Source organism: Nylanderia fulva, unplaced genomic scaffold (assembly GCF_048542155.1).
Source record: "Nylanderia fulva isolate GAGA-0341 unplaced genomic scaffold, ASM4854215v1 Scaffold48, whole genome shotgun sequence".
In the NCBI taxonomy this organism is placed as follows: Eukaryota; Metazoa; Arthropoda; class Insecta; order Hymenoptera; family Formicidae; genus Nylanderia; species Nylanderia fulva.
The window spans coordinates 852236-870621 of NW_028190565.1; the positions used below are offsets into that span (position 1 = coordinate 852236).

Consider the following 18386-nt stretch of genomic DNA (forward strand, 5'->3'; position numbering starts at 1 on the left):
TTAGAATGGGCTGCAAATCGGCAGCAAAGTCTAATTTGGATAAAGAGACGGTCGCGTGGTCGTCGTCGTCGTCGTCGTCGTTCCTTCTAAAGAACAAGAAGGCGATTCGGGAACAGGACGGCCAACGCGAGTCCGATCTCGGGGACGGGGAAGAGAGCGAAGAGGGTAACAACGAGTCATCCAGAGATAACAGCAGAATGTCCAAAAACAACGCGGACATCGGGGTCGCCAGCAGGTAGCTATCAGGCTAGAGAATGCAGAGATTGCGCTCAACTTTCAAGAGGTCGCGCACTCCCACGGGGGCGGAAATGAAGTCCCAATCCAGCCTCGAGGTGCCCAAACAGATCCGATCGGCCTCCTTCGACGAGATCCAGCTGCAGGCGAAGCATCTGGACGACCGCACCAACTCGTCCTCGTCCTCCACGTGTTCCTCCGCGAGATCCCAGGACTCGACTCGCGGCAGAAGGGGCTCGTCCACCCTGAAAGTGCCCCAATTCCAGACCGGTCAGCGCTCCAAGAGCTTCGATGCGTATTCCGGGGGTCCTAGTTCCGGGTTTCCCGGCTCGCAGCTGCTACCGGGTTTCGAGCGCCCGGAAACCCCGATCATCCAGGTCTCCGGATGTTATCACTGTGCCTGCGTAGAGGAGTACAGGAGCCTCTGGCTGGCCGAGGACTTCTCCAAAGAGGAAGCCGAAACGGAGCTCCATGACACCGATAGCGGCACCTCGGACCTCTCCGATAACGAATCCGAGCACGAGGACGAGTCCAAGAGAGATGGTAGCCCGGAGATCAGGGTCATCCTGACCTCGGACGACGACGCAGCCTGCGACACGCGAGAGAGATGCGTCTCTCCGATAGTCGAGATCCTCCCCGAGGCAAATTCCGAGGCCCCGGTAGACTTCTCGGACCTCAGACAGCGCAGACGATCCCTGGCCTCGCCGAAGCTCTCCAGGCAGGAGGCTCTCACCACTTATCCCTTAGAACTACCAGCCCCGGTCGAGACGAACGACGACGATGACGACGACGACGAGAACGAGATCGAGCCGAGCAAGTCGAAATTCATCGTGCGCGACATATTTCTGACGGTGCCGGAGCTGAAGCGGGATCGCGCCGCCTCTGTGGACTCGTGTTTCAATAACAATAAAAATGGAGGCGCCAGCGACCCGGATTCGCTGGCGGTGCCGCAGCAGAGTATCAGGTCCAAGAGCGTCGACATCGTCCTGCCGACGGACGTTCGTACGAGATATACAACGCTGCTGCCCGGAAAGGAGTCGCGATTCTCGATAGGGTGGGTACGTCTGATTGGATGGACGCAGCCTCCCATTGCCTAAATATCGCAATATCGATATATCGCTTGGATGAACGCGTGTCTATCGCCCGATTTATACGCAGTTTTAGACTCCATGCACTTTTCTATCTTTCCCAAACTTTGAGTTACGTAAATGATAAATGATCTCGACTCTGTTCCCTCTTTTTCACTCTGAATAATGAATGAAATTAATTTGGTAATGTTTGTGACTGGATTTTTTTTTCATAAAATCATGAATGCTGGGTTTAGCCTGGATTTAATCATGAAAATTTTATTATATGGTAGAAAATTGTAATGGAACAGAATGTTAGAACAAACCAATTTACAGAGTGTCCAGCAGACTCGATGAAAAAAATTCTATAACTTTTTCAGATTTTCCAAGACCAAAAAATAATGTTTTCCCTGAATTTTTATATGATAGATCAATTAAATGTTAAATCATGAAATTCTTGAGATATTTTTGTCAACAATGAAAAGGTTCGGAAGTTAAAAAAATAAAAATTTAAATCAATTATACAATCTGCATTATATTGTTAGTTTGATCTCTATTAAACACATTGAAATAAAATAACACGACGAATATAAATTATTAACGAAAACGCTGTAGATTGAATCGATTTTTAACAACACAGAAAAATAGCGTGCTGAGAGTCAAGGAAAACTTTATATTTATTTAATACAAAATTTCAAATGATTGAAGAGACGAATGTAGAATAGCGTGAAAAAATCCAGATAAATAATAAAATTTCCCGACTTTTTTCCCTGACAATTCCAGATATATAAAATTCCCGGTTTTCCAGATTTCTCTGACCGCTATAGACACCCTTTTATACGCAGTTTTAGACTTCATACAATTTTCGATTTTTCCCTCATTCTGATTGTGAGTTATATACGTAAATAATAAATGATCTCAACTCTGTTCCCTTTTTTTACTCTGAATAATAAATGCAATTAATCTGGTAATGTTTGAGTTGATTTTTAATAAAATCATGAATGCTGGGTTTAGCCTGGATTTAATCATATTCTTAAAAAAATTTTTTATATGATAAAAATATAAAATGGAACAGAAAGCTAGAACAAACCAATTTAGTATTAAATTCATTTTTTTCAAAAAAATAAATGCACAATTTCAATTATGAATGTAAAATCTATATGAGTTTTTATGTATTAAAACGCATAAATGTTCAAGTAAATGGATAATAAAATCAAATTTCTGATTTTATAAATTAAAAACATAACAGACATCTTATATTTCTACCTTCCTTTTTTTAAATTTTATTAAATGGTAGAAATATAAAATGGAACAGAAAATTAGAACAAACTAATTTAGTATTAAATTCATTCTCTTTTTCAAAAAAAAATATAAATGTACAATTTCTAAAATTATGAATGTAAAATCTGCATGAGTTTATATGTATTAAAACGCATACATAGATGTTGAAGTAATTGGATAATAAATTTCTAATTTTACGAATTACATAAACATAACAGACATCTTATATTTCTACCTTCTTTTTCTTCTTGATTTTCTTTATTTATTAATCTATATATATTAATTTTAAATTTGTTGTATAATTTTTAATTGCAATAAAATATGAAATTTTTAATTTAAATATAAAAAACTGTATTTCGTTTTTCTAGTTCAATTTTCAATATTTATGTATCCCCAGATCTGTTATAAATTCTCAAATAGATTGCAGTACGAAATGAATCTATAAATTTTTATATCTTGACTTCCTCTTTCATTTGTTTATTATTCTTCTTTCATTTATTTATTAAAATTTTAGAATTGTATATTAATATAAGCAAACTGGAAAAATATATAAAAATTTTCTTGCCGCCACGATTTCCGTCTCTTTATCCTCTATTTACGATTCCACTTAAAAAGAGCGTGCTACATAAATTATTATTCAGAGTACTTCTATAAACTAGGACAGGCAATATTGAGCGCCTCTGAAACCACATATTTATGTATTAAAAGAAAGCATATCCATTATCGCGATGAATGCGAAATTGAAATATTTAAGAGATATCGATCGAAAGTGTATTGGAAAATAACGCGCACACGTTTTATGCGCCATGTGATTATTTTCACACACATTCTTTACTTATTATTTACGCACGACGGAATATTTAACATCAAAGAAAGCCACTAAAAGTGGCTGTAGTCGTTAAAATTTTATATAAGAATTTTGAGTGCTCTTTATCTCTCTCTCTCTATCTCTATCTCTATCTCTTTACCACAGTGCGAAACTAGACTCGAGTCGTTCAAAATAACTTCAAACTTTGATAACATTTTTATGACACTTTTCAAAGATATGTGATTTTTTTTTCTCTCGCACGTGTCGAACCCTCGAGCTTGAAGAATTTTTAATTATATATATACAAGAGTACGTCGCGCGTCCTCGCCCTTTAACTTTATATCATATTTCTATATACAAGTAAATTTTATAATTAAAGACGAACTTCCAACCAAGATGTGTTTCACGATAATTCAGCATTGCTTAATAATCAGGATAAAAAATGTAAATTCTTTTTCTCTTTCTCTGTTAGAATTTTTCAATTTCGAATATCTATTTCGCTGACGCGGGAAACTGAAATTGTCTGCAATAAATTCTTATTCGATGATTCCAGAGGGAGAGAAGACAGCGGAGAAGACAGAGAAGGGAGCTCGAGTGGTCAACGTGAACCTCGATCTACACCAGATTGGGGTCCAAATGCATTTAACGGAGAACATCTTTGGGTGCCAACCGCTACATCCGGTGACTTTTGTTACGTCAACGAGTGTTCGGTAAGTTTCGTAAGGATTACCATCATTTTTAGGATAAATTTTCAGAGAATATTCTCTCTGTGTTGTGTTATTATATAGGCGAATTTGCATTGTGCGCATTAAAATATATCGTATTACACGTAAACGTGTAAGTAATTAAAACAGTAAGTTAATTAATGCTAGAGTTATTATTATTGTTATTCAATATGAATAATGATGATAATAATAACTCGTAGTATTGATTAGCTTCTTATTTTAGTTGCTTCACGGAGAGAATTTTCTCTTAGAATTTACCCCGAAAATCATGCTAGAGAATTTTTTAAGAGTTTCTCTCATTTATATTTGTCACAATAAAAATATTAATAAAATTAATCGAATATATTTTATATTTCATTGTGGTAAATATTGATATTTTCTATTGTGATAAAAATATTAATCAGAGAAACTTTTATAAAATTCTTTCAATACCATACTGTTCCCGATTACCATGATTTTCAGGGTAAATTTTAAGAGCAAATTCTCTCTGTGTTGTATTATTAATTTGTGTTTTTTGGTTGAAAATTTTGTGTTACATATTTAATACATACATTCATATGTTAATTTAACATATTGTTGTTGTGTCAATTAAACTTAAATTACGAAAACATTATTGAAACAACTGATTGTGAATCAGATATAAAAATAATACAATTGTGTAACAATTTTTAATTTTACACAATAAATATATTTATTTAGTATCAAGAAAGATTAATTTTTTATTTTATAATATAAGTCGGGATGTTTTGCATTTATTTTGTGTTAAAATATTAACACCGTATTCGTCTATATTATCGAGATATTTTGATATATAAATTCGAACAATTCTAGCTATAAATAGTTTCTATAAAAATACCTAAGCAATAAAAAATGATGAATGATTTTGTTTCCCTTCAGAAACACGGACCCCGGTTGAAGTGTCCCGCTTGCCGCGTAGTAGCTCACGCTTGCTGCGTCGCAAGTTTAGAGTTCGGTTGCAAGCCAAGCTTTCGCGACGTCGGGGTGCGTCAGTATCGCGAGCAAACGACGACCCACCATCACTGGGTCCACCGACGTTACCAGAAGGGTAAATGCGCCAATTGCGGCAAGTCCTTCCAATCGAAGCTCAGCTTCAGCTCGCGGGAGATCGTGGCGGTGAGTTGCAGCTGGTGCAAGACCGCGTACCACAACAAGGAGGCGTGCTTCAACGTTCACAAGATAGGGGAGAATTGCGAGTTGGGCAGTCACGCGTCGATTATGGTGCCTCCGTCCTGGATCGTGAAGTTACCGCGAAAGGGAAGCTTCAAGAGCAGCCTGAGGAGGACCAGGAAGAAGAAGTCCGCCGGTAGCGGCGGAACTTCCACGCGCCGGAAAAGCAGGGACAAGGAGAAGGAGGAGAGAGAAAATAAGGAGAAAGATCAAGGAGAGCTCTGGATCGTCAAGCCCATTCCCACGGCCACGGTGAAGCCCGTTCTAGTCTTCATTAATCCGAAATCCGGCGGTAATCAGGGCGCGAAGCTGCTGCAGAAGTTCCAATGGCTGCTCAATCCGAGGCAAGTTTTCGACTTGACGCAGGGTGGGCCGAAGATGGGGTGAGTAGATGCTTTCCGCTGAATAATTTTGCATGTACAAAGTCCTCCGAGGAGAGTTGGAGACGATCGAGGAAACTTCTTGCAGACTCGAGCTCTTCAAGAAAGTTCCCAATCTACGAGTTCTGGCTTGCGGAGGCGACGGGACCGTTGGCTGGGTTCTATCGATCCTGGATCAGATCGGCGCCTATCCAGCTCCGGCGGTCGGGGTACTTCCGCTGGGCACCGGAAACGACCTGGCGAGAGCGCTAGGATGGGGAGGCGGCTACAAGGACGAGCCGATCGGGAAGATCCTCACGAGTATAGGTGACAGCGAAACCACTCTGCTTGACAGATGGCAACTCAAGGTCGAGAGGAACCCGGACGCCAAGAACGACGACGACGGCGGCAAGGGAAAGGAGAATTTGCCGCTCAACGTTGTTAATAATTACTTCTCGCTCGGCGTGGACGCGCACATCGCTCTCGAATTTCACGAAGCCCGAGGTGAGAGAGAAAGAGAGATCATTTCGAATTTCAAGCCGATAATATTTCAACATTTTATTCCAACCATTTTTTTTTTATTATTCGGTATATTTATTCATTTATTGATAATAAATTAATAAATTTAATAATTAATATTCGATATAAATGAATAATATCTAAATAAATAAAAACAACTTTATGATAAATTCATTACTCATTTACAGAGGCTCATCCAGAGAAGTTCAACTCGAGAATGAGGAACAAATTGTTCTACGGACAGATGGGCTGCAAGGATTTGTTGCTCACGAAATGGAAGGACCTCTCGGATTTCGTGACCTTGGAATGCGACGGTCAGGACATGACGCCGAAATTGAAGGAGCATCGAGTGCACGCTATACTATTCTTAAATATCGCTTCCTATGGCGGAGGGACGCATCCTTGGAGCGCGAGTAGCGGCACCAGGGAACCCGCCATGGATGACGGCTTGATCGAAGTGGTCGGCTTGACCACGTATCAGTTGCCCCTTTTACAAGCACGAGGACATGGCACTTGTATAGTACAATGCAGCACAGCCAAGCTGGTCACGACCAAAACTATACCGATGCAGGCAAGCAAAATCCTTTTTTTTTTTTTTGCATTTTTTCCGACCTTATTTCAATAGCAAAATTATCCCTTTTTATTATTACAATCGCGCATTAATTTTTTAATTCCAAATTGTTTCCTGTGAAAATCCAATTTTAATTCTAATAGTCGAGTGAAACAATTTCATGATTAATAAACCTATTTTTGAAATTTATTCTAATATATATGTTATCGTATATTCTCTCTTTATATATTTAATATTTTTGATAATGTTATAGGTCGACGGCGAGGCCTGTCGCCTTTTACCATCCATCATCACTTTAAATATGTTAAACAAGGCTACAATGTTAGCGAAAAGAAGAAATGCGGGCAAACCTCCTCAGCATGTCGCGAGATTAGATAGGCTAAAGCTACCTGTGATGAAGATAAAGATGTCGGATTACGAGACGTATTATCACGACAAAGAGAGATTAAAGGAAGCGGCAGAGTTGTGGTTAGCGGAACCGCTCGATCTCGATGCTGCGACCGATCTGGAGACCCTGAGGAAGCTCTTGGTGAAAGATTACAACGTGGATTCTTGCTGTTTCCTCGATTGTAAATATTCTTTCATCAAAACTACTTTCAATTTACGATCTAATGGATTTTAAACGCCGTCTTGTTTCATCGATAAAACATCATTTTTGCGCACCCTTCTTTTATTTGTTGAATAGAACAATAAATGCTTTTCAACCATTTTTTTTAATTAAAAAATGTGGAAAAAAATTTTTTATATGTAGTTTAATCATGGAAAAGCATTTATTATTTTATTCAACTAATAAAAAGAAAAAGTGTGCAAATATGATGATTTATCAGTAAAACAGGACGGCGTTTAAATTCCCAAGAAAAAAGAAATTATAATATAAAAAATGTAATTTCTAGCGTGCACTACGGAAAGATTCTTCAGAATCGACCGCGGGCAGGAACAGTTGCATTATGTAACGGATGTCGCCGTGGATGCTGTCTACCTTCTCGATGAAGATACCGTTCAACAGCACGAGGGTCAAACTGGATCGAGCCAGATCATCGCGAGTGAAGAAATGGAAGCTGCGCGGGTCTACTCGCCGAGGTACGCAATAAGGGACACTCTTTCGTATACAAAACCTAATAAACAGTGTTGGGTAGTATCTAGATACAGTATCTACATACATTTTGTGTGTCTGTATCTGACGGTGAGATATATATTCAAATTGAAGTAACTATATATGTATACAGAGAGAATTTTCTCTTAGAATTTACCCTGAAAATCATGGTAATCGTAAGACAATATGATACTGAAAGAATTTTATAAATTAATATTTACCACCATAAAAAAAGAAAATTAATCAAACATATTTAATAGATATTAATATTTTTTATTGTGGTAAATATTAATCAGAGAAACTCTTATAAGACTCTTCCATCCGTCAATACCATATTGTCCTACAATTACCATGATTTTCAGAGTAAATTCTAAGAGAAAATTCTCTCTGTATCTAGATACAAAACATGGTATGTGAATTGCTTTTTTCAGATACATTTTCACATATTTTTTGAATGACCCAATTGTTTAATTTTTTAAGGGACACTCTTTTGTATACAAGACCTAATAAACAGTGTTGGGTAGTATCTAGATACACAAAATGTATCTGTTTATTAGGTCTTGTACACAAAAGAGTGTCCCTTAAAAAAATTAAAGAATTGGGTCATTCAAAAAATATGTGAAAATGTATCTGAAAAAGCAATTGTGAGTCTGTATCTGAGATATATTCGAATTGAAATATCTATATCTGTATCTAGATACAAAACATGGTATCTGAACTGCTTTTTCAGATACATTGCAGATACATTTTCACGTATTTTTTTTTAATAACCCAATTCTTTAAATTTTTAAAAGATCAAAACTGCAAGTTATCAACATATCGTCATCAACACTGGTTGAGCAATTATTAAGCATTGATCAAATTTTGGTACCATGGCGAAATAGTTGGAGTGACGATATCTTTGAGGTATTTTTCACGTGTTAAGACTAACACAAATAAAGTCGTAATATAAACAAAAATATAATAAAGATAAAAGAAGCATTCAGTACATTTTGTGCACATTACTATTATTATGATAAAATATAATTTAAAAGTATCTGAGTCTTGTATCTATATACATTTTAATTTGTGTATCTGTATCTGTATCTAGATATATTTTTGTTACACATATCTGTATCTGTATTCGAGATACATTTTTAATGTATCTTACCCATCACTGCTAATAAACTACATTCCTTCTCTGAAGCTTTCTATGATATGAATTGATATAGCGATGAACGTCTAAAGGAGATGCCAGCCGTGACGGAGGAGCGAACAACTCCGAAAGACGTGCAGAAACAAAGACGATCTTCCATCCTCGAGAAAGCCAGGCTTTGCGGGAGCTTTTCCTTCGACAAAGAAACCGATAATCAAAATCAAGCTGTCAAGCCGAAGTACCCAGCGAGTCGAAACTCCTTGGATGTGCCATCACCGAGCGAGGACGTCGAATCGAATTCCCTTATAAATCGCGAGTCCCTCAAACAAAACTCTGGCATCGCTCGTACAGATCAATCGCAACAACATCATGATCGACTCCCCGCTTTTATCAGGTAATATTATCATGGGGATGCATGAGCGTCCGCAGAAGGGACATTTGCCTCCCCTTGGAATCAGTAAAAAAATTAAGCATTTGCTCTCCTTAAAAATAAACACTGGAATTTATTTGCAATTTTTTATTTAATATAAAAATATTAAATAAAAATATTAAATAAAATATTAAATTAAAAAATTGAATTTAAGAAATTAAGAAAGAATAATAATAAGAAACAAACAAAATTTCAATCATGCCCTCCTTTCTGAAAAAAATCCTGCGGACGCCCATGTGCAAATGTTATTTTAGTATATACTTTAATTTTAACCCCCCGAATATATGTATGAATAAATATGTATATTTTATTGAAGCGACCGGGAAAAATATTTATGCAATGTCAGATAAAACTTTGAAGCTTCTGGGAAGAGCTGAAAATTGTCTAGAAAAATGACTAGATAAAGCTTTATTCCGCATGAATGCTTCTTTTAAGTATGTACGAGATAAAAGACACTCACCTTCGTAACTCTACAACATATATTGTAGTTTATTATTCCAAGGGAAAAACTGAACTCTATTATATATTTACATACCCTAACTTTTTGTCTGGCCATTCGCTTCAGTTATTTTTACTTGAATAATAAATTGTTTGATTTATTACACAATATTATAAAAATAATTTTGCGAGGGAAGAAGATTGAATTGAAAGAGTTTAAATTTGCGCAGCCCTCGCGATAGACTGTTCAGTCTAAGCTCGGGAGTTCACGGATTCAACACTGAATTATTGGAGAAAAATTGCGACGACATATTGAGAGCGGCGAAAATTGGCGATCTTCCGACATTGAAGGAACTTTATCAAAAGGGATATTCGCTTTTATCGATCGACGAAACTGGCCAAACGGCACTTCACTTGGCGTCGAAGCACGGCCACAAAGACATCGTCAGATATCTTATTGCCTGTGCCCCACCGACAATTTTAAACATGATTGACAATGACAAGTAAGTTATGTGCAAGCTTTTATGCTTTAGAACAAATTTAAAATTTAATCCGCGAAATTGGACAAATGGTAATTTGCTAAAATTTCTCGCAAGTCTCTTTCGTTCGTATATACGTATATAATTCTATTTGAATTCGATTTAATTTTGATTTTAAAAAAGAGAAATAATTATATTTAAATTTTAGAGGGCAAACCGCTTTGCATAAGGCAGCTCAGTACAAACGTCGTTCTATTTGCTGCATGCTAGTAGCCGGCGGAGCGTCTTTGATGGTGAAGGATCGACATGGCAATACGCCGCATCAGCTCGCTCTGATCGCGGAAGATCATGATTTAGCAGCGTATTTACAAAGTGAGTAATATTTCCTAGCATTTTCCACTTTGTCCTTTTCATAACAATTAATTATTTACAATTAAGTAACGACGGTTTCATATTTTTAAGAAAAATTTATCTCAAACATGTTTAGAAAGATTCCTCCATCGTTATTTCGTTGAGAGCATTTTTAAATCGACAATTGAAAATTCGGTATCTCAAGATTATCTCGAGATATCTCGAAATTAAAATAAAAAATAATTACTAACGCTCACCGGACGATGCGTTGCAGCGGAGTTGCAGACAACGTTGATCTGTAAAATAGAAATATATCCAAATTATAAACATATATATATAAAGCGCCATCAATTTAAAAAATAATAATTTCTTAAATAAATTTCTCATTTCCAAATTATAAAAATTTTTAAATATCTATTAATTTTATATAGAAATTATATTTTTTATGAATCTAAAAATATTATAATATTTCAAGCAACGTTACAATAATTTATATTATACATATATATTTGTAAATTAATATATAAGAATCATATTTAAAAATTAATATTTAATCAATAGAATTATATACCTATAAAATAATAAGAAGTCATATATATATATATGTATATTTTTTAATTGTTAAAAATTTATCATTAAATCTAGATTTAAAAATAAGATTTCTATTAATCATATTTAAAATTAATTTTTAAAAATTATTTTAATAGCTATATAATTTTTAAAAACAATAAATATATATATATATATATATATATATTGTTATTATAAACTATTTTATTAAAAATTATTTTAAATATAAATCAAATAAAATTTGATTTTTTTATACAATTACATTATGCAATGATATAAAATAGATCGCGGATATAAAAACAAACAATTAATTTTATAAGTATAATAACTATGAAATTTAATTAATTAATTAAGTAAATGATTAAAAGTCGCTTACCTTACGGTTGCTCCGCTGTCGCCTGATGCCTCCCTGATCATCTTTCGTATTTGTCCTTTGCTCCTCTTATATGACATTGACTGCACACTCACTCGCGAAACACGATTACAATAATAAACGATCGCGCACGCATTCATTACTAAAATAACACACTTGCGTGACACTTTGTACGGCACTCCCGACGATGTTATACTCACGTAGAACGCGTGAAGGAGAAACAACGGAAAGGTTACGATCAGCACATTTGAAAATCGCGCCGTGGTAGTTACCTGAAAATAGAAGGTCAATGCTCAGTCTTGCACGCGCACGATACTCTTCGAAACATAAATCACACGAAAAAAATATACTAATAAGAAATTGCGACAATATATATCTCGTTACTTGAATTGTTCAACTCGGGAATCGATCTCGACCCGCAAATTAAAGAAAATACGCGAAATGTTACATATATATCCAGCAGTTAATGAGTGGACGTTCTCTCTCTCTCTCTGTCTCTCTCTCTCTCTCTCTCTCTGTCTCTCTCTCTCTCTCTCTCTCTCTCTCTCTGTCTCTCTCTCTCTCTCATTTCTGTCCACTCGTTAACTAGACATGCCAAATTAGATACGTCATAATTCTTAAAATTCTATTCTCAAAATGTATAAATCAAGCGAAATAAGTACCTACTTTGAATAGTCGTAGTCTCAAGATTCTCGAGAAATAAACACGACGAGTCGCGTCCCGCGTCCTTCCCGCTCGAGCCTTTGCGCGCAAATGACGACGCAGCGAGCGCCCTCAGCGGCGCGTCGACGAAACGCGCATGCGCAAACGACACGTGCCGCATACCAAGATTCAAACGTAAACATAACAATTAATTCATCGTCGCAGTAAAAGTAGATGTTTTTACCACGTTATATCGAATCAATACTTTTGTGGAGTACTCGCTATTTTCTCTCTCTCTTTCTTTCAGGTTTTTTTTATTATCAATAAACTCATTCGTTTTTTCGTTTGGATCCATAAAAGAAATTTTACATTTGCCGCGAAATTTGCGAACGTGGCACGATTTTTGAATCTCGACCCAATCTCGCAATCTTTCCTTCTTTGTATATTATCGCATTTATTAATCTCGAAAAATTAATTGACAAATTTATAAAATTAAATTGACGAGAAATTCAAATAAACGAGATATATATCAGAACCCGAAAAATTGTAAAGACTAAAATGAAATAATAATCTTCGTCAAAGTTTCTTATTAAACGTTATTATAAGCATTTCTAAATTAATATATCTATCTAAATCTAAATGATATTTTGCACATTACCAGGTCAAAAACACTTTCAACTGGCGACGGATGAAATGGAGAACAATCTCTGACCTCCAGCGTTGATTGCCACGGCTTGAATCATCTGGAACGACGAAAGAGGTACAACAAAACAATCGACCTGCAATGTCGATAATTTGACGACGTCTTTGGGGCATTTTTTCGACGACGTATATAAATCGCTCGTGATAATATCCGAATAACATTCTCGTTCGACGTACGATTACGACGTCGATTACGATTACGTGTTTGCCAAATGTCGTATTTTTTCTTGTCGATATACTTCGAAATTATACTCTTATACTAGGACACAATTATCACATAATTATACAGATATACATACATATACGTAACTATATAGCTGTTCTCGATCGATATAGATCCTTATTTTTCTCACTCGTATATAATATACTTGCCCGAGGGACTTGTAGCTTTACTCGCGTTCTTGTACTCCGGCAAGTGGACCATAATCGGCCAGGGAGCAGCCCCGAAAAGATTGCTCCCAAAAAATCGGAGCAAATCTATTTTTCTCGTAATGACATTTAATGTCTCTCCGGTCCAAAATGAGACAGTCAATTTTGTACGTATCTATACACACATACATACACATATCTTCATACACTCCAAGTAACAAGTGCGTCATTTTAACGTCGAATAACGTCATTTTGACGTTCAATGACGTTAGTTTGCTACTTGGGACGTATATGCATGTACACATTTAATGAAATATACAGAAACATTTTCTGACGTTAGAAAAAATATATCTCGTATACGAAAGAAAATATAATATGAATAATAAAATGGACCACTCACCCGTTTGCTAAAAGATTATTTATATAGAAGCCAATTCCGATTATGAAATCTGTGCCAATTTAAAAATCGAGTCTTGGATGAAACGTTGACGTGTTTTTGACGATGCCAAACAAAACTTAACTGTCTCATGTTGGATGCATGTGCAAAATGTTCATAGTTTTCCACTCGAAACTGGGTGCTAAGCGGATCGATAATCTGTTAGCTTTAACAAAAAAAGGAGGAAAAATTAGAGAATATAATTTTAGACAGAAAGAACGATAAAGAGAAAAAAAAATGAAAAAAAGGAACATTCTATAAACACGATACCAAACTGTAAAAAGGGATCAACGTACGAACACCAATTAGTTGTTAGAGAGATGCAGATCTATCGCTATTAACGTACTATTACTATATAATGATTATTTTTTTGTCGTATATTGATATAAGATCTATGTACATATGTGTAGAATTTTTTAGGCGCTTATCGCTTATCGGATTCGCGCATATTCTAAAAGAAGAGACGTCGTTTACAAGTCAATATCGATCGTGCACGCAACGATTTCTTTCTTTCATGCGTCTTAATCGGGCCCTTTTACTTAAATGTATATATATATATATATATATATATATATTTCTGTGATCTCTTCTATAAAATTCTAATAGTTTATATTCTATTATACTTGTGAAACATGTATCGAGATTTCACATAAGCGCGAATATGTTATATCATTGTATATCCTCTATCTTTACATCTCTCTTTTCTCTGTTATTAAATATTCTCTGTTATTACAAATTATACTAAATACTAACGCTCAATAATTTGAATACGTTTTTCAAGATCAAATTTAATTCAACTTATAATTATTCTCTACAAAAAATGACAAGTGTAATATCTTTCAAAAATTAAACTGTATGTTAATTTTTGAATTATGTATGCACCCGCAAAAATAATTAAAAATATTTAGATACCGACTTTTTAATGGATGAACAAATGCGATTTTTAAAAATATGCAGGCTAAAACACACAGTTTGTTGAAACTATTGAGTGTTAGTATTTGAACGATCGTGCACTGTAAAAAAAGTCGATTTCACATTCGTGAAAGAGAAGAAGCGCGATATTTAGGACACCCTGCTTTACCTTTACTCCTTTGGAGTATTTGAAAAGAAATGCCTTTCTCGATCCGTACCTGTTATAATACCATTGTCGACGATAATTGTCGAATAAAAAAGAAAGAATTTAAAACGCGAGAGAATACTTATATATACACATATATATATAAAATTGTTGTAGGATTGTTGTAGGATGTACAAGAGAATATTTTGCGAGCGTGTGATCGGGTATACATCGTACATACATATGTAAATCGAGATAACGAATGAAAGAGTATATGTACATATATAGTTAATTAGTTTTATGCCCGATAACACGCAACGGCATTGAAGCCGGTAGCCGGTTTTACATCTTGCAGAGAGTTTAATTTTCGATGCCAAATGTACAGTGAGAAAAGATAAATGATTGTGCTTGCATTGCGCTTGCGATTGAGAATAAAACATCATTTCTCGTAGGAACTTTTCACTCAGGTCAAGATTGTGTACCGGTTTCAATCGGCTCCGGAAGTAGCGTATCAAGCTCGTATTACACTACAGATTTGCGGGTTCTCAAGTAGCAAACTGACGTCAAAATTACATCATTTCATTAAATGTCAAAATGACGTTACTCGATGTCAAAGTGACATCCCCAGTAGCAACCATACATCATTTTGACATTTAATGACATCAGTTTGCTACTTGGGTTCAATTGCAATTGGGATTACAATTGCAAGCTGCTTTGCTCCGATTAACAAATTAATTAGTGACAGTCAATTATAATCCCAATTGAACCCGCAAACTCCTAGTGTAATAGGGGGTTTAGGCGAGATTTAGAGAGAGACAAAAAGGGAAGTTAATAGAATTTCTCAGATATATAGCGACGCCTTTCGCGCGACGCGGTGAGGACGCTGGCTCGGCTCGCAAATCTCTCAGTTTAAGTTTTAGAGCAATAAATTAACGACAATCACAAACATTTCGGCATAAGCCAGCGCTCGCACCGCGACTGTTATATTTCTGTCCCGTCCATTCCCTTTTATTTTCCGTTTCTTTTCTCTCATTCTCTCATTATCTCATTTCTCGTCTCTTATTGTCTTATATGATAAAAAAAAAGTACCGTGTGCACGAGCATACTTTATTTTCTCTATGAGGGTATATACTTATACGTGAATGTGTGTAAATAAGGCTTCGAAAATCAAAAGAAGACTCGTATATTGCGCGAGGTATGATTATCGAGCGCAAACAAATACGAGCGTAAATTATATTTAGAGACTCTATATAAAATAAAAGTAAATCATTTATATCAATTTTGAATCATTTTTTTACATATTTATATAATTTATATAATTTATATAATTTTAAAAAATATTGTTTGTTTTTATTTTCCCTTTCTCTCTCTCTCTCTTTCTTTTTCTCTATTTTATAATCTTATTCTCCAAATTTTTAATTTTACTTTAATAATTTAACAAATTATTTTTTATATATAATATTTAATTTCTAATCTAACTATTTATTTTTTCGTGGCTTATGTACCTATTCAAATTAATGACGGTGTCTTCTCCGTCCATGATAAAATAACCATGCGGTAAGAAAACTGTTCGTGTGCACGGAATATAAATCCTTAACTAGTTCTATTCTCTCTTTGCTTCCCATAAAAAATTTACGGATAGATAATTTATAATTGATATTATAACAGAGTCTTGATATTCCATGTTTGTGATTTCAACGTTTATTGTACTTGATTATACTGGACGACAGAGCATATGAGAATGAGCCTCATTCTCTCTTTATGCAGCAAACTGCTCGTTAATACTTTTGAGTCTTTAAAATTTATGGATTTATTTTCTTTTAATCTCTTAGTTTCCAGAAAAAACAAATTTTTATTACATTTATTGTAAAAAAAAATATGCACAGATATATAAAATCAGCAAACACATTTTTTTTATACATCTGAAATCATGTTCTGCGTAGCAGAAATTGCAGGGTATTTTTTATCATTAACACACAAATCATAGTAGTACGAAACTTCAATGTAAGAAAGTTTCAATGTCGTCCAGTTTTATTGAAGAAAAAAAAAGTACGAAGTAATTAAATAATATATAGATTCGAATTATAAATATTATTAGACTCTTTTAGGACTTACACTCTAGTTCACTGAGAAGGATTCTGTCCATTCGCATGTTCGTTCTTCCATTAAACATGTACTAACGTTCCTAGATATTTCTAAAAAAAAGAAAAAAAATAAACTTTTAGTTGATAATAAGTTTCCAGTTTTGAAACAAGATATATAATGATAGCTTTTCTTTTCTACAGAATAGAAATTAAAAACTACAGCTTTATGTAAACATCGATACATTTCTTAGTACTTTGCGCAATTTATGCAGTACGAAAAAGCATCGTGACATCGTAAATTTCTAAGTCGTGGAATTAGGCTTGGATGGACCAATTAATGACCATTTTATTTTATTAAAAACGAATGATATTGCTGTGTATTATCTGTAATTTTAAATCTATTAAACAAAAAAAAACGATTAAAGTTACCCAACTATTTTTGAGATATCCTAACAATAGTAAAGCGTAATAATGAGATTGTCTCGAATTAGTCGAGAAAGCTTGTGAACGAAGCTTGATGACGTAGGGATGTGACGCCCCGAAAATATAACATTACCTTCCAACAAATTCCCGACATATCTCTATGTATTTTTAATAATAATAAGCGTATTAAAATTGTTCAATCCAATGATGTTTTTGATATATTGGCATGCAATATGTATTTTCCTACCTTATATCTTTTCATTTGATCGAGTTAGCTATTGAATTTATTTAAATTATATTTTTCTGATAAAGTATAATAAATAAATAAATAATTTAAAATCTCATTAGAACTTTAAAAAGATTAAGAAAATCTATTTTTATCAAACTTATATTTATTCTCTCTTTAATAGTTAATATTTTAAAACAATTTCAAAATCTTTAAAATTATTGCAGGCTCTTGAATGTTAAAAAATCTCGATTTTTCTATGATACTTAAAATTAAATAAAAATAAAATTTTTTTTCTTATTTACATACTAGTTCGACTTGCATTTTCAATTATTTATGAATTAGAAACAATTTCTCGACATTTTTCTGTAATTTTTTTTCAGATTTGATTGATTTGATCAATATTTCAATGCGTATCAAAATCTGCTGAAAATTATTTCGTACTTTCATCGTCAGATGATATCACGGAGAGGATTTATCACTGAAGATTATTACTTAAAATTACTTATCTCAGATATAGAATGACGCCACGTCGAAACCATGTATCGCGATCTTCTCTCAGGCACGTGATCGGTAAGGAACAAATTAAAGTTTCTCGTTGAACACTTGTGTAAACCGGTATGTACAGATAATCTTGTGGATGCGTATCCTCGAGAATATTAGAATTATCTTCGTCTGATTTATCTTCCGAACCTTCTTTTGGCATAAAAGCCACTTGGCATGTCGGGGCAACCGCAACTGCTGCCGAATCTACATCGAGATCCTTCAAAACACCTTTCTCGATCGAGGCTCCTATAATGATTTCGTGTGAGTTATTTAATATTAT

General features: G+C 34.8%; 3 protein-coding genes across 4 annotated transcripts in view; 1 reads left to right on the forward strand and 2 right to left on the reverse strand.

Annotated features, from left to right (window-relative positions):
* rdgA (retinal degeneration A) lies at positions 1-17539 on the forward strand. Of its 2 annotated transcripts, XM_029312916.2 has the most exons (11): positions 1-1288; positions 3944-4100; positions 5013-5686; positions 5772-6166; positions 6370-6752; positions 7006-7321; positions 7646-7832; positions 9057-9374; positions 10079-10351; positions 10536-10699; positions 12925-17539. In XM_029312916.2, exons 1-11 carry the CDS (start codon positions 255-257, stop codon positions 12972-12974), a joined length of 3951 nt encoding a protein of 1316 aa, XP_029168749.1. In that variant the 5' UTR covers positions 1-254; the 3' UTR covers positions 12975-17539. The 2 variants fall into 2 exon arrangements, with proteins under 2 accessions (XP_029168749.1, XP_029168750.1); XM_029312917.2 differs by lacking the exons at positions 10079-10351; positions 10536-10699; positions 12925-17539 and having other exon boundaries at positions 9073-9149.
* btv (dynein cytoplasmic heavy chain beethoven) overlaps positions 13093-18386 on the reverse strand; it is a 24382-nt gene continuing 19088 nt past the window's right edge. Inside the window, exon 46 of the mRNA XM_029312738.2 lies at positions 13093-18352. The gene's annotated coding sequence lies outside the window, so the exon portion shown is untranslated. The remainder of the gene's footprint in view (positions 18353-18386) is intronic.
* The window catches only part of LOC146721416 (cytoplasmic dynein 2 heavy chain 1), a 1521-nt gene continuing 1200 nt past the window's right edge, over positions 18066-18386 (reverse strand). Inside the window, exon 4 of the mRNA XM_085486795.1 lies at positions 18066-18352. Within this exon, the coding sequence (XP_085342921.1) occupies positions 18066-18352 (287 nt within the window). The remainder of the gene's footprint in view (positions 18353-18386) is intronic.

Excerpts from the sequence above, each read along its gene's own strand:
- rdgA (XM_029312916.2), top strand. The coding sequence starts at position 255 with ATGCAGAGATTGCGCTCAACTTTCAAGAGGTCGCGCACTCCCACGGGG. Across the intron at positions 4,101-5,012 it reads GTTACGTCAACGAGTGTTCG|AAACACGGACCCCGGTTGAA; the intron begins GTAAGTTTCGTA and ends GTTTCCCTTCAG. Across the intron at positions 7,322-7,645 it reads TTCTTGCTGTTTCCTCGATT|CGTGCACTACGGAAAGATTC; the intron begins GTAAATATTCTT and ends TGTAATTTCTAG.